This window comes from Merops nubicus, unplaced genomic scaffold (assembly GCF_000691845.1).
Source record: "Merops nubicus isolate BGI_N331 unplaced genomic scaffold, ASM69184v1 scaffold26716, whole genome shotgun sequence".
In the NCBI taxonomy this organism is placed as follows: Eukaryota; Metazoa; Chordata; class Aves; order Coraciiformes; family Meropidae; genus Merops; species Merops nubicus.
In genome coordinates, this window is record NW_008613336.1 from 2,663 (window position 1) to 26,993 (window position 24,331).

A 24,331-nucleotide genomic window follows, 5' to 3' on the forward strand; every position below is an offset into this window, starting at 1 on the left:
GCTCAGAATGAGTGAGCCTGAAAGCTGTGCATATGAATGAGGAAATATTTTAAGTTTTAAAAAAAGTTAAAAATTAGGAAGCTAGACTTCTGATTTTTATAATTGTGAATAAAGAGTTGGACAGCTGCTATCCTTATTAACTCTGGGGTGAATTTTATATTTGCTCATTAAAAGAATCAACGGGTATGATAAGAAGGGTCCTCATGCTAATGTCTTAATACTGATGTGAACTCAAGATAGTTTTGGGAAAAGTAACAGTGTGGCTTCATTATGTTTGTGCTAAGGTTATAATAACCCTTGTAAAACACTGTCTAAAATTAGAACTCGTGGCAGTATGTGAAGAAAGGAATCTCAAGGCAGTAATTACGTGCGCTGAGTAAGGAAAGCTCTGAAGATCACCCTTCTGGCAGGGTACTCTACCACATCGGTGGAGGGCAGCTTTGCAGTTCAGAAATGCTACAATTGGTGATCCTTAGTTTAAAAGAAACGGCCAGCAGAGGCTGCCGTGTGTTTCCTCCTTTCCTGTGTTTGTCTGGTGGCTGTACAAGTACCTGCAGGCAGGTGGTGTGTGGCAGGGGCTCTGTGTCCTGGTGGCAGTCAGAACTTAAGCCTAAGGAATGGTAATATTAAAAATGTGTTGAAACAGTCTTGTTTCTGTTTGCCAGTGTGCTTTTCTTTATTTTTTTTTTCCTGCATGCAATTCTGATTACTTTAGTGAATTGAGTCCATTATTTAAAATATGTTAATAATTTGGCAGCTGCCCTTGCTGCCATGTTAGGACGAGGAGACTTCTTTTGCTTCGTTCTGGTTTGTCCCAGTGAAGTGCTAGCACAGTTTTAAGGGAAAACACTCATTAAATTAACTCTGAAGTGTTGGGGTAGTTTGGAGAACTTAACATAATTCAGCTCTCTAAATAAACGTGAACCTAAGATCAAACAGAAGATGTTTAGTGGTTTGCTGTGACCTATAGTTGTGGGGAAGAACATACAAGTGACTTGTAATGGAATTGCCCAAACCTTACCACACTGTGTGAGGTACACCTCTGACTGTGTCATCTTTGAACTTTTAAAAGAAATGAGGATGTTGTGCAAAAATGCAACATGTGGTCTTTGACTGCATTTTGCTGCTGTAGATAGGGAGGCTTACGGAGAAAATTACCTGTTTTTGTAAATAGTAGCTACATTCATTAGGCTATTAAAAAATAAATTGTCTGAAAGTGCTCATATAGTAGGGAAAATTGCTATGGAATATATCCGTTGCTGTGTAAAATGTACTTGCTGTTGTTCTCTCTAATCTGGGTTAGAGAAGTATGGCATTAGTTGAAAATGTAATAACGTGTGTCAAATATGTAGGTATTACCCATAGGATTCCTGTAACAATGAATCCATAGAGGTAGAATTATGATTTGAGACATTTGTAAACTTTATCCAAAATTGGAGGGATTGAAGCTTTTGTAAGTGGTATTGGTATATTCTGAAAAGTCAATAAATACTGGGAATGCAGAAACCTTACCCTTTTCATGTGAACAGTGACTGTGGTGAAATAGTTAAAAGCCTGATTTTTGTCTTTGAGTAAAAAGTTTAGTGGAAAGAATTATTCCAAAATTTAGTGCCTGGAGTGCAGGATATTATTGTTTCTGACTTGTCTCTTAACAGTTGTACCAGAGAATTGCCAAGTTTTCTGTGATATTCTCTTCTTTGTTAAGATTCAGTAGGACTTGTGTTGTGTGCCTTATCTTCTCAAACAGGTTATGTCTAAAACCTTCACAATATATTTAGGCTTGGTGGTTGGTGATTGTTAGTTTTTTGTTCACAAGTTTGAAAATTATGTGTAATGTCTAATTAGTTTAGCTTTTGTGATGGTTTTTTACTTTGGAACTGGACACTGAGTTGTCTATTTAGGACAATTTAAGGAGTTGTGGGAGGAGGAGGACTTCTGTATGTGCTAGAATACTGATGTGTTTTTCTTGCCTTTTCAGGTTGTCACGGAGTAAAATGGATGGTAGCTTTGATTGTGATTGTGGTGAGCTGGAGCCACCTGATCATTAACAGAAGGCATCTTTTGTAAATCAAGAGCTGCCAGTTTCCCTTTGAACTAGACTGTAAACAAAGGAGAGAAAGAAGAGGAAGAAGGAAAAACAAAAAACCACCCAACCATAGTGCTTACCAGCACCATAGAATGACGCTGCTCAGGACCAGTCCAACACTGAATGTATCTGCACTGTGAGGAGGAGGATGTTAATAGAAGCCTATTATGTGCATATTTATTCACACTTTTGTTAAATGTTAACCAGTTTAGCACAGTAGAGCTGAGTGCATAGTATGTCATTTCATTCCGTTTGAGTTTCTTGTGAGTATTTTCTCTGATGTCTGCAGAAATGCTGCACCTTTCTTGAACTATGGATGCTGCAACCGTTCTAGCTTATGCTCGGTTTGAGTTCTAGAGCTTACGGGCTCTAAATTCAAGGGGACACAACAGGCCTGGCTGGCTCATAATGAAATGAGAGTGTCAAGAAACCATCTTGCAGTCAAAGCCAAGTGTTTCTTCTCCCTTTCTGTAAGACCTTTCCTTCAGCTACCAGTGGAAGTGTCTCTGCGTGTTTACAGAAGCATACTAGTTTGAGGAAAAAGAAACGTAAAGAGTTTTAAAATGGCAGAAAAATTTGAAAGTCTCATGAACATTCATGGTTTTGATCTGGGCTCTCGGTATATGGACTTAAAACCACTGGGCTGTGGTGGAAATGGCTTAGTTTTTTCTGCTGTCGATAATGACTGTGACAAAAGAGTGGCTGTCAAGAAAATTGTCCTTACGGATCCCCAGAGTGTTAAACATGCTCTACGTGAGATCAAAATTATTAGAAGACTTGACCATGATAACATTGTCAAAGTATTTGAAATTCTTGGTCCTAGTGGAAGCCAGTTAACAGATGATGTGGGCTCCCTTACAGAATTGAACTGTGTTTACATTGTCCAGGAATACATGGAGACAGATCTGGCTAATCTGCTAGAGCAAGGCCCTTTACTGGAAGATCATGCCAGACTTTTCATGTACCAGCTGCTACGTGGGCTCAAGTATATTCACTCTGCAAATGTTCTGCACAGAGATCTCAAACCAGCTAATCTTTTCATTAATACTGAAGACTTGGTGCTGAAGATTGGTGACTTCGGTCTTGCACGAATCATGGATCCTCATTATTCCCATAAGGTATGTGAAGAGAGGGAATATTTAAGTGGGCTGGTGAACTCTTAAAGTAGCATCTTTCTTCCTTTTGCAGAGGTAGGTAGTCTGTGGAAGGCATCATTAGCAGGTGGGATATCACGTTAGGGGACATATGGTAGAACTGGAATGCTTGCAAGTAGAGTAAAACACATCTATGGGTGACATGTTTTGTCTCAGGACTACTGCAAGCATAAAATAAAACCTTTTTTTTTACACTAGATGTGTTCAGAAAAGCAGATTTTTAACAGTGAATACGGAACCTGAGATTAAGAGCAACATTTAGAGACATAGTGAGAGAAGTATTAGATAACACTATAAGTGCACCACTTACAAACTTCAAGTGTGGCTACTTTATGGGGTTTATCTACAGTCTTCCTCATTTAGATGATGTTTCACAAGAGAGTTCATTATCATCTCTGCATTTATTTGGCATCTTAGAATAAGAAAACCTAGCTGCAGTACCTCAGTTGAGTAATGGCGCCCCACTTCTGTGTTGCTACTCTTCACTCATACAGATATTGCCGTTCCATTTTAAAAGGTAGAAAGGCTTAATAGAGGGTACATGGTACTACACCTGGGATCTTAAGACCAAAAAATCTTGTAGTAGTGCACTAAAAAGTAGGATGTAATTAAACTCTTAAAAATAAGCTTTTCTTTTCCTTTTTAATTAACTTCATTAGGGCCATCTTTCTGAAGGATTGGTTACTAAATGGTACAGATCGCCCCGTCTTTTGCTCTCTCCTAACAACTACACTAAAGCCATTGACATGTGGGCTGCAGGTTGCATCTTTGCTGAAATGCTGACTGGGAAAACCCTCTTTGCAGGTGGGTAGAATAAAAGTATGTGTATATGTTCCCAAAAGGAGTGGTACTGCTTAATTATCTTCCTAAGGAAATGTTGATTCTCATGGCTAATATCAACAATTGTTGACTATCAGGATATGCTGTATTATTATGCAGCTACATAAGCAAACTATAAATCAATGTGTTTGTAAAGCAGAAAATGTTTTGATTTGTTACTTGTGATATTTATCAAAATACACACCAGTACAACTTAATTCAGTACTCCTATATGGTAAATCTGTCTATAACTAGGTTAAGCTAAATTTATTGGATGCCTAAGTGTTATATATACACATCTATTTTAGTGAGTTGATCTGTTCAGGGAGTATTTTACAATTATGAAAGCCCTGAGTGTCATGTTTGTAAATATTTTTTTAATCAACCTAATAACTTCTGGCTTCTTTATATTTTAAATTACAGAAGAGTAGCACTTTTCCCTCGTTTCCTAATGTCCCCTATAGGCTCTTTTTGAACTGACCTTTTTTACAGTGATACAGGGAGGACTTTTTAAAGATTTAAAATTTAGTGTGGTGTACCAAGGAGATTGCATAACCTCCAAATCTTTTTGGTAAGATAGGGAGCAATGCTCTGGTCTCATTGGATGCACCTACATTAGTGTTTTAGGATAGAATCAGGAGCAGATTCTTGAAGCAAATCTCTTGATGGCCACCTGGTACCACATGGCTGATCTAGCTCAGTGCACAAACTGGAGTCTTTTTAGATAAAACAAAGCTGCCGTTTGCACTGTGGGAGATGGCTCAATGTGCTCCACCTGCTGACAGGCATTCAGTCCATGGGGGCAGACGAGCTGGTCTGGAGTAAACCCCTCAAATGTGTCTTTTGTGTGCACCCTGGGGCCTCAGCAGCAGCTGTCTCATTCAGGCTTGCTCTTGCATTTCCTCCTGTTGGTTTAAATTACTGGAGTAATACAGATAAAGTCTTTAAATCTGAGCTTGTACTTCAAAGTTCACATTCCTTTAGATATAGGTAGACTAAAAGCACACCTCTTAGCTTTGTATGTCAAAGTGATGAAAAGGAGAGCTTTTTACCCATTAAGCAGTATTAATAGAATACTGTCACCCTGAAATTGGTATTTTATAGAAATTAGCAATTAACATGTGAGTAGGCTTTTCTTAACTTGCAGTGAGTTGTTAACTCCTCGAGTTGCTAACTGTTGGAGGAACATTTCCAGTGTATTAAATGCTTGACTGACAAGAGACTTATTAGGTTTCCATTGTGTCAAGGACTTCTACTGGAAAACAGTGAAATAGTGGGAGGAGGTCTGCAGATTTCAGCACTGAGCATAGATGGATTGCAACTGCTAGCATTTTGGCTTTTTTTGAGTAGCACTGGTGTTTGCTAAGAGTTTTTATTGGTCTATTAGCTGTGCAGTGAGTTAGGATTTATTTTTCAAGTCGATCTTAATAGCCAAAATCCAAAGTTTGTAGGTTTGTGCCTTAATTCCGTTATGTAGGTACCTAGAAAAATAACTATAGATGCGGATGTGTCCCTCTGAAAACTTAGCACTGCCATAGTTTTCTGATCTAAGGAAGAGTGGACTACTTAATATCTTGCATTTGGAAAGGGAAAATGGTTGGAGATGTGATAGCTTGTTCTGAGACTGAATAGAATTATTTTGAAAAGTTGCTTGGAGGGCTTCATTTGGTTCCTCTAACTTCCTGTCTGCTTCTGTACCATCCCTTAGGAATCCTGCTATCTGGGAAGCTGCTGGGAATGGGAAGGAAAAGTGCAGATTAAAATTGCAGAATACCTGGGGTGAGGGAGGGAAGGAAAGCTGAGGCAGAGGAACTCAATAGTTATTCCAAACAACTTCTCTAATTAATCTAAATGAATATTTTTTTAAAATGTTCATTTAACTTAGAATGGAAAGAAAGCTCATTAATTTTTAGGATGGAGGTAGTGATACAGTGTCATGTTTTTCAGCAAATTAGAGCCAGTGTAAAGTCTGATAGATTACATTAAGCAATCCTAGGCATTCTGAAGTAGGACAACCAGCTTTTTCAGTCCAGCAAAGATGTTAACAGGAGACAGCACTCGTTCACTCGGGGAACATGGTCTCAGTCAGACTGTGTGTGGTCACTTTGCCTCAGCTTTCCTTCAGGTCACCTGGCAGGCGTGTGGCGGGAAGTGCACGCAGGCTGCCGCGCGAGCGGCGGGGAACCGGTCGCACGTGGAGCTTGAGATGATAGGATCTTTCTGGCCCTGTTTTATTTTTATATTTAATGTCATGTGCATCAATATCCCTGGTGATTGCCCAGAGCTGCTTGGTGAAGGAGGCATGCAAATGATCCTGTATAGTTTCATCTTCCCATTGAATCTCTAGGGTGCTACTTGCTTCTTGGAGCTGAACAATAAATTGAGGTAGACAAGCTGTATTTCTGGGTACTCCAGCTACACTAGTACTGAATATAAATGGTGATGGTTACAAGATTGACCTGCTGTATAGGCCTTTATGGTTCTTACTCGGGGAAACTTCAGATAGTGCTAAAAATGTACTGTAATTTCAATAATAACAATAAGTTTTTTTAAAACAAGACTACACTCCTTAACTGGCAAGTGATTTTTGTCTTGCACCTGGCAGTAGTGCAGGGTTAAAGAGTAGAGTATGAGTACAAATGGTTGTGACCTGTAAGATCTCTTGCTGAGCTAAATCACTACTGTTTTGTTGATAAGGGATATATAATTCAAAGTGAAGTAAAAATATTGAATTAGTTAGGTGAATCAGTTGAAAGAGGAGGATTGTAGTACACAGTACATGACAAAAAGACAGAGTTTTGCTGTAGGGTGCCTCATCCATGGTGAAAGCATCCTTGCAGAAGCCTGTGGTTAGGTCGCTTTATCGGTGTGTAGCAGCTCTAGTTCTTCTTATGCTACAGCACTTTTGAGAGCTCCTCAGATTTGTTATCGTTCAAATTTAGAACTTCAGCCTTTCCTCTGTGGTAGGAGATAATGGTCTTCTACTGAAAATAGCTGCTCGGAGCACAACATTGTGACATGTCTTTCCTATACAGCAACCAGAAGTGTCTGAAGCTGAAATGGCAGTTTGTGTTTTCTCTTGGTGCTTAGGTGCGCATGAACTTGAACAGATGCAGTTGATTCTAGAATCAATTCCTGTTGTACATGAGGAGGACCGTCAGGAGCTTCTCAATGTAATTCCAGTTTACATTAGAAACGACATGACTGAGCCACACAAACCCTTAACTCAGTTGCTTCCAGGCATCAGTCCTGAAGGTAAGAGATTCAGAAAAAAATACACTTCCTGTATTTCAAAATCATAAAGTAGCAAACAACTTTAGAGTGCAGGTGTGTGATGGTTAAAAGCAAGTTTTAGTTAGAAAAATCTGTGCCTTCTCTGAAGGAAGATTGTCTTCTACTGTAATGAAAAAAAATAAAATTGGTTACATGATAGCCACTTGGTCATCTTTGGAGTAGAATTGTGAATCTCTGCTGGACCTACTTGCACTGGAATTGCTCTTATTTTGAGACACTGGCCTCCTAAATATAAGTGAACATGGGAAAGGAGTCGGTATAAAACAACTATCTTTCAAATATTTTTAAGAGAAAGCTGCCAACCCAGCTGACAGCGATGTCTCCTGATAGCTTTTGGTCTGTACTGATTCAGCTTGAAACATTCCGTCTCTCAGTATTTTTTCCGCTTTAAGTTAAATTACTGTTGATCTTAAGATTTGACCTCTACTCTTCTAGCTTTCCTATGGCTACAGAATGCGTATTTGGCAGCATACTGTGAGTAGCTGGTACTTCACAGGTGGCTACTTCTAAGCAAATGCATGCTCTAGAGCACAGCACTGCACATTAACCTTAAATTCTAGATGTCTGAAATGTTGTTTTTCTCCTATTTAATGATAACCTTTTCTCTGCAGCGCTGGACTTTCTGGAACAAATTTTGACATTTAGTCCCATGGATCGATTGACAGCAGAAGAAGCTTTGTCCCATCCTTACATGAGCATTTATTCCTTCCCAACGGATGAGCCTATTTCAAGTCATCCTTTTCACATTGAAGACGAGGTTGATGATATTCTGCTGATGGATGAAAGTCACAGCCATATTTATAATTGGGAAAGGTAAATTTATCACCTGCTGTGGTGTGTTATATAACTGAATGGTTGCGTGCTTGAAGTACTGTTGCTTCATGGACATCGTTTTCTTTTTGTTTCTTCTCAAGTAATAAGCTTTTCCCTCAGAGGCAGCGTATTGTCATTTGGTTTATAATTCATTAGACTGACTTGGGTACAATGCACTCAGGACTCCAGTTAATCTCTCCATTATTTCCCCCCTCCATCCCCAAATATGTATTTAAAAAATAAGTTTTAAATGAAGAGAGTTTTAAGCCTTTTCAAATGCTTAGCATATAGAATAGTAAAGAGATTTACAGTAGTCATCTAGAATCAGTTAAACATATGTAAAGGAAGAGTTCTGTAAATGGAGTGAGGTATTGTATGTAATTCTCGACTTAAATCGTTCAGCTGTATGGGGATTGCTTTATGCCAGTTTAAATTAAAAACCTGGAAGAGGTACCCAGTTGGATTGAGGAAAAATATTTTTCTGTGTTGAATTGTCATTGTTCTGTAAGGGAATTTCTAAAATGTAACTGTCTCTGTCTTGGGAGCTAAAAAACTGGTCTTTAGCTGCTAACTCTTAGGAAATTGTTTTACAGATACCATGAAAGTCAATTTTCAGACCATGACTGGCCTATTCATAACAACTATGAAGCTGATGAAGTTCAGCGTGATCCAAGGGCTCTTTCTGACGTTACTGATGAGGAAGAAGTGCAAGTAGATCCTCGCAAATATTTGGATGGAGACCGTGAAAAGTATCTGGAGGATCCTGCCTTTGACACCCACTTCTCTACTGAGCCTTGCTGGCAGTATTCAGATCACCATGAAAACAAGTATTGTGATCTGGAATGTAGTCACACTTGTAATTACAAAATGAGGTCATCTTCATACCTAGATAATTTAGTTTGGCGAGACAGTGAAGTTAACCATTACTATGAGCCCAAGCTTATTATAGATCTTTCGAACTGGAAGGAACAGAGCAAAGAAAAGTCTGATAAGAAAGGCAAGTCTAAATGTGAAAAGAATGGGTTGGTGAAAGCTCAGATAGCGCTTGAGGAAGCATCACAGCAACTTGTTGAAAAAGAAAGGGAGAAGAATCAAGGATTTGACTTTGATTCATTTATTGCAGAAACCATTCAGCTTAGTTTACAACATGAGTCTACTGATGTTGATAAATTAAATGACTTGAATAGCTCAGTGTCTCAAATAGAGTTGAAAGGGTTAATATCAAAGTCGGTAAGCAGAGAGAAGCAGGAGAAAGGAATGGCTAATTTGGCACAGTTAGGAGCTCTGTACCAAACCTCTTGGGACAGTCAGTTTGTGAGCAGTGGGGAGGAGTGCTTCCTCATAGACCAGTTCTGTTGCGAGGTAAGGAAAGATGAACAGGTTGAAAAAGAAAATACTTACACCAGTTATTTAGACAAATTTTTTAGTAAGAAAGAAGATGCTGAAATGCTAGAACCTGAGCCAGTAGAAGAGGGGAAGCCTGGGGAGAAGGAAAGAGGAGAGAGCTTTCTCAGCAACAGTGGAGAGCTCCTCTTCAACAAGCAGCTTGAGGCTATAGGTATTCCTCAGTTTCACAGCCCTGTTGGTTCGCCACTGAAATCCATACAGGCCACGTTAACGCCTTCTGCTATGAAATCATCTCCCCAGATTCCCCACAAAACCTACAGCAGCATTCTGAAACATCTGAATTAAAACACTCAGCAGGCATTTCTTTTATATTCATGAGATGTGTTTGTCTTTTTTTATTACTAGTGTAAGTAATTTTTTTACTTGAATCAGATGGTGTAATTTTGGTATGGATTTCATTAGTTTTCTGTTTACCATTGTTTTTACAATCCAGAATTACTTTCTATACATGAGTTAGTTTTGTTTTTAAACTGGCATGTCGTTTGCACACAAAATTAAAGAGCAGAGCAAAATAATGCAAAATGCAGGAGGTAACAAAAAATGCACTAAACAAAGTAAAAAAAGAAAAATTCTCTCAGTAAAACAGTGTCCATGTTTTGCAGAAAAAGAACCTTGCCTTGAAATTTACACAGTGAGACTGTACATAATTGCATGAAGATATCTATTTTTCCCAAAACATTTTTTTCATTCATGCATATTTTAGAGTTTTTCATACTGTACACATTTCTTAGACACATGATACCAGCAGCAACTGAAATGAATGCAGAATTTGGTACGCATGTGTTATCTACCTCAAGGTAACAGCAGTATGTGGCAAAACATTAACCACCCATAGTGCTTCTCATTATGCACTTCTATTTAGCCAGCATTATTGTAGTAGCTATTCTTACTGAAAATCATTCGATATTTATAAATGTTCTGGTATGCATTCTTTATAGTGAAGTGTTAATATGCAGCACTTTTATTTATTTTAGCAAATAAGTATATTTCTGTAATTATAGAAAGTCAACTTAATTTTGGAGTTACGTTTCAGATAAAAGGTTTTGTTTAGCACTATGGTTTTATTGCCTACATAGCTGGATATATATTAACATCAGCTTATTCTGAGGCTATCCAATACATTTTTTTATTTTTATTTTTTAGTTTCATTTCAAGTAAAGCACTCACTGTGTATAGGAATTTGTAATTGGAGGTGCTTGATCTCTACAAAAGAAATTAGGAATTGCTTTATTATCAGATGCTCCTAGAAGTCTTAATTGTGTTAATTTTTTAAAAGTTTTGTAATGTTAGTTGTGTGCATGGAAATAATTAAGGTACAACATTACTGTAGGTTAAAGTTCTATATGGTGAGACATTTTGTTTTTACTGTATGTTTTTACTGAATGATTCCTGTCCCGCTCCCAGCCCCCCTCAAAAGCAAGCATGCATAAAATTAGGTTAAATATAGCATGTAGCATCTCAGTCTTCTGAAAATTTGTTTTACCTTCTGATTTTTTGAAATACTGGATGTATCATTGGCTCCCCTGTTTAAAACGAAAAACAAATAAAAACATGGCCAGCAAAATACCTGTTGTTTTTTGTTGCTTTGTACAACAAGGGATGAAAGAGCTGCTGCTGTAGTGCTGCTGGCTGCATGGGGAAGGCAGGCCGGCCTCCTGCCCTCCCTAATCTGAGGTGCTCCAGGAGGCAGAAATTGTCTTGCAGCCTGCCCTGGAGGAGCTGCTACCAAGGGTGCGGCACCCTGGAAGGAGGTGTCAGAAGTAAACTTCTGTCCCAGGGACGACAGCCTGTGCTGGAGAAAATCTTGTGTGACAGTATGGCTGGGAAAGCGTAGGGGCACTGCAGTGTCCCTGACCACCGTTGTTGAAAATGCAGTTGGTTTGCAGAGTGCACCTGAGCATCACTGTTTTACCAGCTTTTTACGCAGACTAGTGCCGAAGTGGAGAAGCTGCTGCGAGCACACACGAGCACCTTCATGTGGCTGCCAACCAAGCGAAGGTAATGGTGCAGGTCCCTCAGCCAAGAGCCTGGCCGGGGCGCTCTCACGAGGAGACTGCAGCAGCAGGAGTAGGTAACTCCTGTGGGACGTTTCAAAACATTCAGGTTGTGGCTTTGTTGCAGCAAGCCCTGAGACCAGTGCATTTCTCTTCCAGTTCCTCCTGTCAGAACCGTTCCTGAGGGAGCTAATTACCTGTACAATAAAGCTGCATCTTTTGGCAAACTCCTACAACTTTTTCTATGACAGCAGCTTAGTTCCTCCAGATTTTCCATCCCTGCTCCTCTGGCAGGCAGCACAACTGTAACTTGCCTAAAGCAAGGAGCTGCCCCTTCAATATGGGAGGAAATGGTCACCTGGGGAGATGGGACACAGTGGATGTTCCTGGGCAGGGTATGTGAGTGTTTACATAGCCACTTCAATCTGGGGGGGGGCTATAAGGAAGAGGAGGAAATGACTGCTTGCTCTCTAGGCAAGGGACTGTAGGCAGGGTTAGGGTTTTTTGAGATTGGATGAAAGCAGGGGCTGGGTATTACTTAAATGGAGTTTTGTTTCCAGTTTCTAACCAGACATCTTGTGGAAATGAAGTTGTTGGTTTTTTTGGGGTTTTTTTTGTTTTTTTTTTTTTAAGAACACAAACGACACTCAACAGTAATGAAGAAGCATGTAGTGGTAGAAACGGTACATTTTACACTCAAAAGGGAAAGGGGGAGTCAAACGTTGGGCCTAAATCCAGTGTGATGCTTCACTGCCTTTGACTGAGTTGTGCTGGGGAGCAATGCTGTACAGGCACTGCTGGCTGCTTTGGTGAAAACCTGTGCTTGTGACAGCTCCCATCCACAGATCATGGGGGGGTACTGCAGTCTGGCTTAGGGAGTAGAAGTAGTTCCCTATGGGGAGGGGATTAAAGAAGTAAAAGTGCTTTGTAAGGACCATGCAAAGTGAAATCTGCAAGAGAAGTGAAGCTGCTCTGAGCGTGGTGTTGGGTTCTCCCTTGGCAAACTGCAGGAGCCCTGTGTGGGGAGAGCAAGCTGCAGATGCGTGGGGTTTCATGGGCTGTTCCAGCAAGTGGAGGATGACTTCTGTCCCATGCTCATCAGCCATGCCCACCCCTGCAAGAAAAATATAGGATGGTTAGATGTAGCCCTTTGGCTGTGACATAGCAACTGAATTGTCTTTAAAAACAAATTATGGAAGAGGCTTAAATTATAAACCAGATAAAAGGACCGCTGTTTAATGCTGACGTTCTTGCGAAGTAAAATGGAACACCTTTATTCAACAAAAAAGTAAATAAGAAATTCCATCCTTTAAAGACACCTTTTCTTTTCGATGTGGTCTTTGGTTAAAAGACAGCATTTTAAAGTGTCTAACGAGAATTTCAGCTGGAAGACATGATGTTTACCCTTACTGAGGAGACGAGGACAGAGCATTTTACATACGTTGTCATCACCTGAGTCTAATAATTGTGAACTGGCACAGTGCTGAACAATTTATTCTGATCAGGCATTCTTGGCCATGGTCAGTTAGCTTTCTCACAATTGTGTTTAATTTTAATTTAATGTATTGCTCTATCTGATCTCAGCTATTATATGGGACTTTGCCCACGCTGCCGTTAGTGGTATGACTGGCAGAAGGAGCATGCCTTAGCTAGGCTTTGCCTTGGCCACAGCTGGTGTGCTGGGGCTGTAGGCTGGGCGTAGGTTCTGCAGGCTGGCCGGGCCCATCGAGCTGGGCAGTCCCTCTGTCCCTGGCAGCAGGGTGGCCTGTAGCTGCAGCCCAGCGCCCGCTGCCCACAGCCCCCCTTGTGTGCCCTGACTGGCTTTGTGTTCCTGCCACCTTGCTATTGCTTTTTCTGTGCTGCAGGAGCTGCTAGAAGTGTGTCTGGTACGTACATTTGAAGCCTTCCTAAGTGCTCGCTTTGGTCTGGCTTAGTGCCTGGGGGCGTCAGTTTACAAACAGGTTTTTAATGCCTTTTTTAATAGTGGGAGGCTTCCACCTGGAGAGTTTTCTTTCTTTCTCTGGAGCTATTTTTGCTATTTTTTTCTGTCCTCTTCTAATCTCTGTGATAGAGACAATAGGTTATTCCATGTGTGGACCTTTATCCTCTGCTCTTAGGTGTGTATACTACAAAACACTGGGAATTGTACTTAAGAGTCTTGAGGAATTCAGTGACATGCTGTGGTGCAGATTATTTCTGGGTATCGATAGAGGGGGGGAAGCATCCTTGAACTAAATCTGCTCTCACAAATCTTCCCTTTAGTTATACTCCTGTTCCTTTTCTGTTGCTGAGATTTGGAAGTGCTCGTCAAGCCTTCAGTTAGGTTTTGGACACAATTCAATAACAAACCTTCCTCGTTCTTCCAAAGATGCAATGATGAGCAACAGCAGCCCTGAAACAATTTGTTCCTTATTCCTTGAATTATTTCAGTGCTTACAAAATCCTGCAAATTCTTGTTTGTTGTTCTGCCACTGTTTGCGTCAGACTCGAGCTGAGCAGCCTGGGAAGTAACGCCGTGGGGTATTTGGAAACAGGCAAACAGTCCAGGCCACCACTGGCACCCAGTGCTCTGGGACTTCCATGCCAGTGCCTCTATATTTAACATGGTTATCTGCTTACTCCGAGTGCTATTTGAGAACTCCTCAAAATACCAACTGTTGAAAAGTTCAACGACTTCTTTCGACCAAGCATGAGCATCACAGATAAGGTGATTTGCATGCACCGGTCCCTCTGTGAAGGGAGTGCTGCCCTGGTAGCCCACGTGGGCATGGCGATGGCCAGGTATGGCCACGCTCTGCAAATAACTGTGTCAAGAGCTGGCAGCAGTCGCATCGCGTCATTGCTCTTCCTCTGGCATCTGTCTCTTGCATCCTGACTGCAAAGCAGCCCTTCTAGAGCGAGCTCCGATAATAAAATTCCTCTTGTAGTCTATGTGCTGGTATACTGTGGCCAAAATTACTTTTAACCTTTATGTCACCCAGCCCGGGTGTTAAGTGTGGTACGAAGCACAAAGGTGTCCTTTTGGGGTGGGGTGTGGGACAGGAAACCCGTGACCTGTCTGACTTGGGCGGCAGCAGCAGCATCGCTTTCCCCGAGCCGCTGACCCTGCCCGGCGTTGGTTCCCGTGCTGATAAAGCAGCAGAGCTGGGCTGGGACTGCCCGCAGGACCACGGGCCGTGTGGATCCTGCTCTGGCTACTGCCTCCTGCACTGCCGAAGGCTGCCTGCTTTACTGGGGGACTTGGCTTATCTGCTTCACTGGTAACACTCAGCTGGCGTTTCTAGGGTAGGGAGTCATTACTCAGTTGGTGGCTGGTGGTTTGTTTGGTTTATTTTCAGTTTTAATGTCTGTTTCCTAATTGGTAGAAGGCTGAGACATTTTGTCCTAATTCAGACACATTACTTGTGTCTTTGCTTACCCTTTTGATTTTTCCAAATATCTTTTAACTTTTGGTGTAAGTTTATTATACTCTCTTAGAAACTGTTTGTGTCTTAGTATAATTGAAGGCATGTGGGTGATCTCCTGCCTGCTTGGTTGAAGATTACTGGCCACTCTCAGAACAGACACGAGGCCTAATAAAATTAAGGCTTTCCCTTGTCTGAATTTTACCATGTTCTTCAAGCCATACCCCAGGGCACTGGTGCTGTGCAGCACTGACACTTCTTTGCCACACTAATCCCGTCATGGCTGGCGCAAGGTAAGTATAAACCTACTCATTTCTCTGTGTCATCATCTCCACAGCACCTTCCCCAAAAGCTATCTCCACACCACAAGTGTAGCCAGGGTAGAGTTTCTGCTTTACAAGACACACTTTTAGTTTGCAGCTTCAGCTATGGGTGCTCCAAACCTGGACTCTTGCAATAAAAGGACATTTTCTTATTTTCATTTTTGGGGATGCTGCTTGGAGTGGGTTAGAACTTAAATCTTTAGTGCTAGAGGCTGTAGAGAAACAATGTTTCTGTTTGATTTTTTCCCTTCAGTTTTATAATTTTTAATAATTTAAAGCCATAGACTTGAATAAGTGAATGACAAATTTATTGTGACTTCTGTGTTTGTTTGGATATAGATTTGAAGAGCATAGCGCTTGAAATAGCTGAGACATTTTTAAAGCCCGTGATTAAGAAAGCAAATGGGTTTGGTTTCTATTTTATTATGTCTGCTTTTTCTGATAATGCTACAGTCTTTTTGCAAATTTGATGTTGACACATACTGAAAGATTAAGTTACTTTTATTTGCTGAATTACCTTTTGAACCCTTACACATGATATTTCACTGATTTTCCATGATTCATTATTTTCTTTGGGCTAGCTTATGGAGAGAGACCCTCAACTGATTGATTCTCAATTTTGCATCACACCTGTCCCTGTGAAGCAACAACTGCCCGTCTGTACAGCTACTGGAGTGCAGAGCGGACAGGAATGTCCCTTGGGTATTGCTGGTGCTTGCATCTCTGTTTCTATTGACCTTGCTAACTGCATCACCTAGAGAACAACATCGATTTCCAGCGAGACAAGGTACAAAACCTCGCTGTGACTGGCTTAGGGACCTTAGGCTGTGGAGATTCATCACTCAGGACAGAGGAAATCCAAGAGTAAAGCAAACCCTGAAAGCCCAAGTGGAGCTGTGGCCAGGGGGACAGCCACTGAGCAGCTCACGGTTTGCAGTTGCCAGGAATGCACCAGACCATGAAAAAGTCTGGCTGTCCATACCTGTATGGCTCTCAGATAGTTAATCAGTACCTTGCATCATTTCTCTTGTCCCGATACAAGCATAATTATGTCAGCAGTAAAGAAGGTTTTTTTGGTTCTTCAGCCATCATGGAAGAAAATATAGCAGCACAGAGTTGCTTAAGCAGTTTAGTGGCTGAGTGACCTCACAACAGCTTCAGGTGAAGTGGGCAGTTGGCTGTGGTGGGGTCTGGGGCCAGCACCAGGTACCAGTGCCAGCAGCGGAGAAGGAGCCAGGCAGTACCAGGGGAGGGTCCAACTCATCCTCCAAAGTGCTGGCACAGCCCAAAGAGGAGATTTCCACTCTGCCTGCCAGGAATTACAGTCTGTGTTGGCATGGGCAAGAGGAAAAATATGATGGGAAATGGAGATTAAAATATCCGTGGTGAAAACAGGATGTTGGAAAGCTGGTAGCGGAGCAGGGCCACAGGGCTGGCTAGCTGTGGATGGCTGGCTGGCTGCAGAGGGCTGCCAGGAGCAGAGAGGCTCTCACAGGGGCTGTTTGGGGGAAAACACCCAGTTCTCACGTGTTTTTAGGCCCACACCAAACCCCCGAGGCAGAAGCAGCACAGCTCCGCTGGCAGCAGGCTGGCAGCTTCTGTTCCCCAAAGTGTGACTGATTATGGCTATTTACACAAATGTGTTCGCCCACCTTCTCTCAACACCTGCCTGCTCTCTTTGTCATTGGATGAAGGCCATAAGCAGTTCCCTGAATACATCAGCCTGGCACCGTATTTATTTAACTGCTGTGACCTCAGAGGTGCTGCCAGGCAGCGAAACGATGCTGTTTCACAGCTCGGCTGTCACCAGGGAGCTCCATCTCTCTCAGCTGATCACAGCCTGCTCTCCGAGCTGTGATCCATCACTTCCCTCCAGCCTAAGACAAAATAAAAACCAACCTGTTTTCTCATGCTAACCGACCCCTCCTTTCAGGGTCTGATAGCAGTAGTTGCCAGTGCGGTCTTATGGAGACGGGGTGTCCATGCAGACCAGGGAGCTGAATCCCATCACCAGTAGAATCATAGAATCATTAAGGTTGGAAAGACCTTTAAGATCATCAAGTTCAACCGTCAAACCAACACTAAGCCATGTCTTGAAGTACCCCATACCTGGTGTGTGAATTGCCCCAGGTTTCTGCTGCAGCTGGCGAGAAGCTGCTGAGCAGTGCTTGGCCAGCTCTCCAAGTCCTCTGCAGTCCCACCGCTGACGTGTTCCTGCTCCTCTGCGAGCGGGGACAGCTTGGGTGCCAGAGGCTGGTTTCATCCTGGGACAACATGTCGGCCTCATGAGAGGGCTTTGCGTTGTGAAGTCTCAGTCTGCAGCATGTGTAGACCCCCAAAGCAAGCATGAGCTCACCCTTTACCCCATGAGTTCATTCAGTCATTAGAAAATGCATACTAAAATCCCTGGGGCTAAACCAAACTGGTTTATTCTGTAAGATAAAATTTATAAATAAATAAAAATTGCTATTTTCCATGAGTTCAAACCGTGATCCACTCACCTTCCATGGTCAAACTGAATCTGCTGCGTACAACTGCAAGTCACCAGTGTCTGTTGGTGCAACAGAATCAGGTGGATGCAAAACAGTCCTTGGGTGAGGATGGTGTGACCAGTTTTAGTCAGCTGGGCTGGTTAACAGAGAGCTATTCTTCTTAGTCATCTGGACTAAGTTAGACATCGCTGCGGTGCTCTGTAGCCTTTCAGCAGAGGAAGGAAAGCTCAGTAACTGGCAAGTTCCCCCAGGCTCTGCCCAGCACCATGCAGTTCCATGGCAGTGAGGTTGGGATCCACTGGGTTTCCCTGGTGTATCTGCAAGTTACTTTTCTTATCAACATTGCAGATGATTTGGGTCCTTATGATGCCAATGTGACTAGTATTCCGTATAGCCTCAGTTTATCCTCTTCCATGCTCAGACAATGAGACAGATTCGCCTTCCAGGTCCAGAAGACAGTAGAAATGCTATGCTCATCCATGAGCAGCACACATACTCACAGTATCACTTGACTTCAATGACAGGTGAGAATTAATAGAAGATGATGGACTGCTTAAGGTGAACTAATAAGCTGGAGTTAGCAGCCTGCCTGCTCCAGGAGCTCAGGCACTCCCTCAGAGCAGGGGCTGCCCAGCTCCTTTAACAATCAGTACAATTTTTGTCCAAGCAGAAATGAAATGAGATGGTTTTTTTTAAGAGGAACTTCTTCACTGTTGCAGGTTTGTACATGAATTTTGGCATCTGCAGGCAGTGTCACAGGAGACCTGGCTTCAGACCTATGGAGCCCAAGTGGGAAGCCCCCTGCACATCAAGGTGGGGGGAGAGAGGGGTACCCCTGTGGCAGCCCAGAAAACAGTTCAAGTTCATGTTAAATATTTGGCTCTAGAAATCTCTCCAGGCACCACTTTAATCCAATTTAGAGCGTCTGGCTCAAGTGAAGTATGAGAAGAATTTGGTTAAGCTGTTTGAGCAGCGGTGGGAGCTGGGCAGGGAGGCAGGGCAGGTGCCTGGCCCTGCAGTGCTGAGCAGCCAGGAGGGCTGGGGTGACCTGGGGCTGCAGAGCTCCTGCACCCCAGCACCGGCACCCTGGGCACCGCCGGCAGGGACACTGGCAGCAGGCTGGTGGCAGATCACCCTGATCTTTCCCTGCTACCTTCTTCAAATACTCATGAAGTTGCTTTAAAAACCAAACTGGAGAACCTGCTGCTCATGCCTGTGGGTAATTTGCCAGCAGGACAGTTGTCTCCGGGTGTCAGGGCACCCCGTTGCCACCTCACTGCCACGCACTTGCCCAGCCCCATCGCCCGTCCGGCTGAGTATACGCAAAATTTGGGAATGAGATCATTATCAGACAGAACCCACCTTTGCTTCCTTTTAAGCCACCTTCACTTCCTGGTGAGGGAATGACAGTCTAACAAGGCTTTGCAGCATGCTCAGCTGGTAATTGATTTCCTCCTGCACCCCTAAGAAAGTTGTGTGTTGTCCCTTCCACATTACAGCAGGGGAAATGGAAGGTGGAGGGTTAAGCCTCACCCTGCTGGAAGAGAGTGGTGTCTGGGGAGGGACAAGCTGGGCTTCTCCAGATGCTGGAGTTTGAGTCACCTTGCAAGAAGCCTTAGGGTAAGGAGAACAAGTAATTTACAGTTTTAGCTCTTACTTTGTCCCTGAAATCTATGCAATGTCCTGGTCTTTTATAGCAACTAATGAACCATGTCATCTGAATCTGGAGCAGCTGCAGGGAGAATTGGAGGGGTGATGGTGAATAAAGGTAACGTCCAGATGAGAAAGCGGTGGGAGAGCTCAGCGCTGCTCATTTCAGAGAGCAAGGTGTGCTGGTGCTGGGGAGCAGGGCTGTTTGGCAGAGAATCCTGCCTGGAGACAGCACTCTGGTCATGCCACCTTGGAAGGGCGAGTGAGGAGGCCACGTTGTACTGGGGTTCATACGGGACTCACTGGGACACATGCTGTGAGGCTGGGCAGTGCCCGGTCTCCGCGTGGATGGTGCCCCCCGTGCAGGCTGTGACCAGCCATGGAGGCTCAGTGGTTACCACATCTCTGCCCAGGCTTTCAGAGCTTCTAAGCATTCTCCAGGAGTCCTGTGGGAAGCCCTACCCGCACCTCCCCCCCAGGCTCTTACCATATGGTTCATGGGGTTCCCTCACCCAGCCAAAGTCGGAGAGCATGAGCCCAGGATGCACAGCGTGGCTGTCCCAGCCAAGTGACTTGGTACTGTCATGGTGGCTCTGCTGCACACAGCTGCTGCTCCCAACTCATCCTGCCATGAGCCATGTTATAATGCCATGATGAAGCTGTAACACACAAACCTCGGGTGCATCCATGGCCCAGCAACACAGTGCGGTGCGCTCTTATCCCAGAGCAAAAGCACTTTGTTCTGGCATACAACAGGAGACAAACTTTTACACGGCCATGGTAGAGTGGTGAGAGCTGGCCCTAGGGACAACTTCTGCAGTCACGTAGCTATGCAGCCAAAGTGCTTCAAGGTGCCTCCAGTGCAGTTGTATTTTATGGCCATTGTCACCGTCTTTCCTGCCTTCCCCTCAGAAGAGGACCGGGGGAATTATTAATTCATTAGAAACGATGGTTGCACGAATGCCAAGGTAAGTGATTTTATCCTGCTGAAGTTCCAGTCAACGTGTTTTTTTAGTTTCTGAGCATGAGACAGCAGCCACTGGAGTGATGTCAGTGGTGTGCCCGCCCCAGCGCAGCCTGGACCCTGGGAGCCTGGCCAGGCACTGCCGAGCTGCCCGAGCTGCCCGAGCTGCCAGCACATCCAGAGCGGTACAAATGAACATCTCCGAGCACGAAGGCAGCACTGAGGGAGAGGAAAATTTCCCTCCAGCAAAGTATTCTGCTATTGTCTGGGCAGCACGGAGTGAAAGCAAAAAGGGTTTCAAGACCAGCTTTTGGATGCCTGTCGAGGTTCCAATTATAGAACAGAGCCCGAATGCACTGTGCTGAAACAGCCCCTCCCCCTGCCCAAACCTTAAGCCAAAGGATTTAAGCAAGCTCTTATGTAATATGGTTTTAGTGTTTCCAGTAGAAATAGGTGTTCTAAATATAAATTATTTGCTGGGGAAATAGGCTTATATAAATTGCTTTTACATTTATATAACGCTACCTTGGCACTGCACTCGGCAGCTCCGGCAGTGGCGTGGCAGGGTGCGTACTCCCGTGGTGTTCCCCTCAGCGTTGGGCTCCAGGGCCATGGGGACACCCCCAGTTTCTAGCAGCAGTGCCATGGTGGTGATCATCCAGGCTGAGCAGCTGGATACTGCAGGTACTGTCCCTTGGGGTTAATTGTCCTGGTCCTTTAGCCAAAGAAAGTTGTTCTGAACATTGAGAGCTGGAATTTTCCTTCACCTCAATGTGCACGCAGGGGTGTGGGTGCATATATCTCTCTGTGTGTATACACATATATATTTATGCATACATATGACATAGTAGAAGAGCTGACTGCCTCCAGCTGAGGGTTTGCAGCACAGCCTCAGGCTGTGGGCTCTTCCCGAGCCATGGCCACAAGCCCAGCCAGCAGCCAGGCACAGCTTGCCATCACAGCAAGGCTGTCAGAACACTTCAGGCTCTTCAGCTAAGTATCTCCTTCACCACAGAGCGTGCCATCAAAGGGTGAGACCTTGTTTGTGATGCCTCTTCTCCACAGCCAGCTTCAAGACTGTGTTTGATCCCAGCTGCTGTGCTTCCCGTCCAGCTCAGTGATGCATCAGGAGCCGTGACAGTGGCCGCTACCAACAACTGGCTTGGAAATTGTGTCTTCTGAGCAGAAAACAATGGTTGCCATGCATTGCCATGCAACCTTTGTGCATGGGAAAGATACTTAGTCAAATCTTGCACAACAGCCTCCAGTGCATCACACCAACTGCTTGCTTTTAGGGGAAAGACTGATTACTAAGTATTTTTAGCTACCGACATGTGTACAACACATGCATAGAATTATAGATATATATAGAGAGAGATATGAATAGATATGCATATCTTGTTTATACACACACACATATATGGGAAACAAGAATGCATTTTTCAGCTACAGTGTAGTTTTACAACGGGACAGTATGATTTATATCTCTTTGCTATTAACATTTCCATTCAATTAATGCCTTATTTTGCCCGTACCAGAGAAGCTCTTTCAACAATGTGGGAAGATGGTTTTTATTGTGAAGCCAGAACTGTCAGCAGCCTCTATTATTTCTAGTAGGACTGTCAGTTCTCCAAGTAACATGACTTCATTTTTAATCCAGGTCTGCTGGAAGACACTTGATCCCTCCTGCTTTTGTCAGTCACAGAAGGCAAACTTGCCATAAAAAGTGGTATGTGTGACCTTCAAAAAGGACTGTTGCCCTTTCCATCTTGGTCTGTGCTCTATTTTTTCATAAACGCCTATTTCTGCAGTGCATTACAGGAGGAAATGAGCCATTCATCTTTGTCTCTGCTGCCCTCACTTTTGTTGGGGAAGTTGCTCACTGCAGGCTTGTGGGTCAAGCAGCACTTGGGCATCTTCTGAAGCTGGATCTGCAGCAATTTATCAGTTGCTTTCCTTTTGGAAATCAATAGTCATCTTTAGTACAAGTGCTCCTGACCCCTGAAAGTTATTAAATAAAGTCATGCACAGGTAACAAGTAAAAAACAAAGCAAAAGAACAGACCTACAGAGTGGTGACTGAGTGTTTCATGCCTCCCAGCACGGGAAGCACCTTAGCAGCCCGGAGGCTGTGCTCCAGCCTCAGGGCACCTTCTTAAGCAGCAATGGAGCTCGGGTGCAGCAGCTTTTTGTGTTTAAATTAGTGGCTGTCACAAGTACACCAAAGGCTTTTGGGAGCTTAAACAAGAGGTGTCTATGTAAGGTATGGTTGTCTATGTAAGGAATGGCATAGCAGCCTGAGCTCCGGAGGTTGCCTTTTGCTCAGGACACTGACAGAATGGCCACGTTGATGCAGCATTTTGGAGCAGGCCTGCTCCCATAGCAGGTCCCTCTCCTCTCCTCTCCTCTCCTCTCCTCTCCTCTCCTCTCCTCTCCTCTCCTCTCCTCTCCAAGGAGGTACAATGTGTTTTACACCCTTCAGAGGAGTGTACAGACATTGGCAGTAAAACAAGCTCGACAGCATATGCTTGAGTTCAGATTTTACTTTTATCAGTTTGTCTCTGTGGGTTGAGTTTCACAGCATGCCGCTGGTTTGGGGGCATTTACCTCCCCACAGAAGTGTCCCCACTGCTGCACGGGTGCATCCCTGCCACTGGAGGTGCTGCTGTCCCTGGGGCTGAAGAGCACAGCCCCAAAGGCTCTTCAAAGCAAAGCTGAGCTCCTGCCCAGCTGCCTGCAGCAGCACAGGGATACAATCCACGGGGCAAACTTGCCAGTCTAATTCTTGTCCTCCAGAGCACAGCTCCATGTACATCCTTACCTTACAGAAAGAGGCTTAGCTCACCTTGTTCTTCTGGGGAGGGCTATAGATGGAGTCAAGGCTGTCTCGGGGTGGGGTGGGTGACTTAACCTTTCTCCCCATGGCCCCATGCAGGGCAAGCCAGCAATGTCCTGGGGAAGGATGTGTGTCACAGCGAGGGGGGACACAGCACACAGCAGAGCCAGAGCACGCTGGCAGCACCAGCTCAGAGAGGGAGGGTGAGACCTCTCACACCCTCCCAGAATGAAACCTCTCCTTGCCAGCACAGCTGCCCGGGGGCAGCTGAGAAACACCTACGGCCTCTACAGCAGTTTGCCATGGGGAGCTCAGCAAATTGTCTCTTTCCTCCCACTTTCCCCAGTTTAGCCCCAATGCAACAGACAGGTTGGGTGGTCCTGGAGCAGGCAAAGCCACAGGCTGTCATCAACATGGTGCTGAGCACATCGAGCTGCTCTATCATCTTTCCTTCATGATGGAGGAAAGAAGAGCAGCAAAAGCCACTGCTATAATGACGGAACACTAAGCATCTTCAATTTGCAATAGCTCCATATTAGTATTGGAAAATTCCCAGTGCAAGCAAGGTAGAGAGCTACACAGGGAACAATAAATATACACCAGTGTATCATCAGAGACACCTTCTGTCCCCTCCGAGTGCCAGATAACAAGCCAGAAGCATGTCAGGAGCAAAACTCAGCTTGCTCTTCACCCAGTGAAGTGCTGGCTCTGGGCTAAGGCAGCAGAGCACAACGAAACGCTGACCCTTGGCCTAGATGCCTGGTGCTGGCGCTGCTGCTTAAACCAAGGGCTCTGCCAGCTCCCACATGCTGTGGCACCCAGTAAGGCACTGCAACCCTTCTGCCAAACACAACGGAGCTGGAGAACATCATGAAAACCCTCCCAGCTGCAGCGAGGGCTGCAAACCAGTTTCATCCCCTGAGGCTCCTTGGGGGTGGCTTGATCTCAATAACAAAATGTTATATTGCATATATAGTATATAACTTTATATATCTGTGCAACCTGATTGAATTAAAGATCTCCTACCATTCTGTATGTATGTGTGTATATAATGTAAAGGTATATTAGATATAATACAATACTATATTATTTATAT

At 43.9% G+C, this 24,331-nt stretch overlaps 1 protein-coding gene across 1 annotated transcript; it reads left to right on the forward strand.

Annotated features, from left to right (window-relative positions):
• The first annotated feature begins 1,981 nt into the window (after positions 1 to 1,981).
• Positions 1,982 to 11,137, forward strand: MAPK6 (mitogen-activated protein kinase 6). The gene is made up of 5 exons (XM_008941887.1): positions 1,982 to 3,204; positions 3,900 to 4,044; positions 7,150 to 7,314; positions 7,965 to 8,166; positions 8,760 to 11,137. The coding sequence occupies exons 1-5, from the start codon at positions 2,650 to 2,652 to the stop codon at positions 9,856 to 9,858; spliced, it is 2,166 nt and encodes a 721-aa protein (XP_008940135.1). The 5' UTR covers positions 1,982 to 2,649; the 3' UTR covers positions 9,859 to 11,137.
• Positions 11,138 to 24,331: the final 13,194 nt, after the last annotated feature.

Excerpts from the sequence above, each read along its gene's own strand:
- MAPK6 (XM_008941887.1), top strand. The coding sequence starts at position 2,650 with ATGGCAGAAAAATTTGAAAGTCTCATGAACATTCATGGTTTTGATCTG. Across the intron at positions 3,205-3,899 it reads ATCCTCATTATTCCCATAAG|GGCCATCTTTCTGAAGGATT; the intron begins GTATGTGAAGAG and ends TAACTTCATTAG. Across the intron at positions 4,045-7,149 it reads TGGGAAAACCCTCTTTGCAG|GTGCGCATGAACTTGAACAG; the intron begins GTGGGTAGAATA and ends CTTGGTGCTTAG.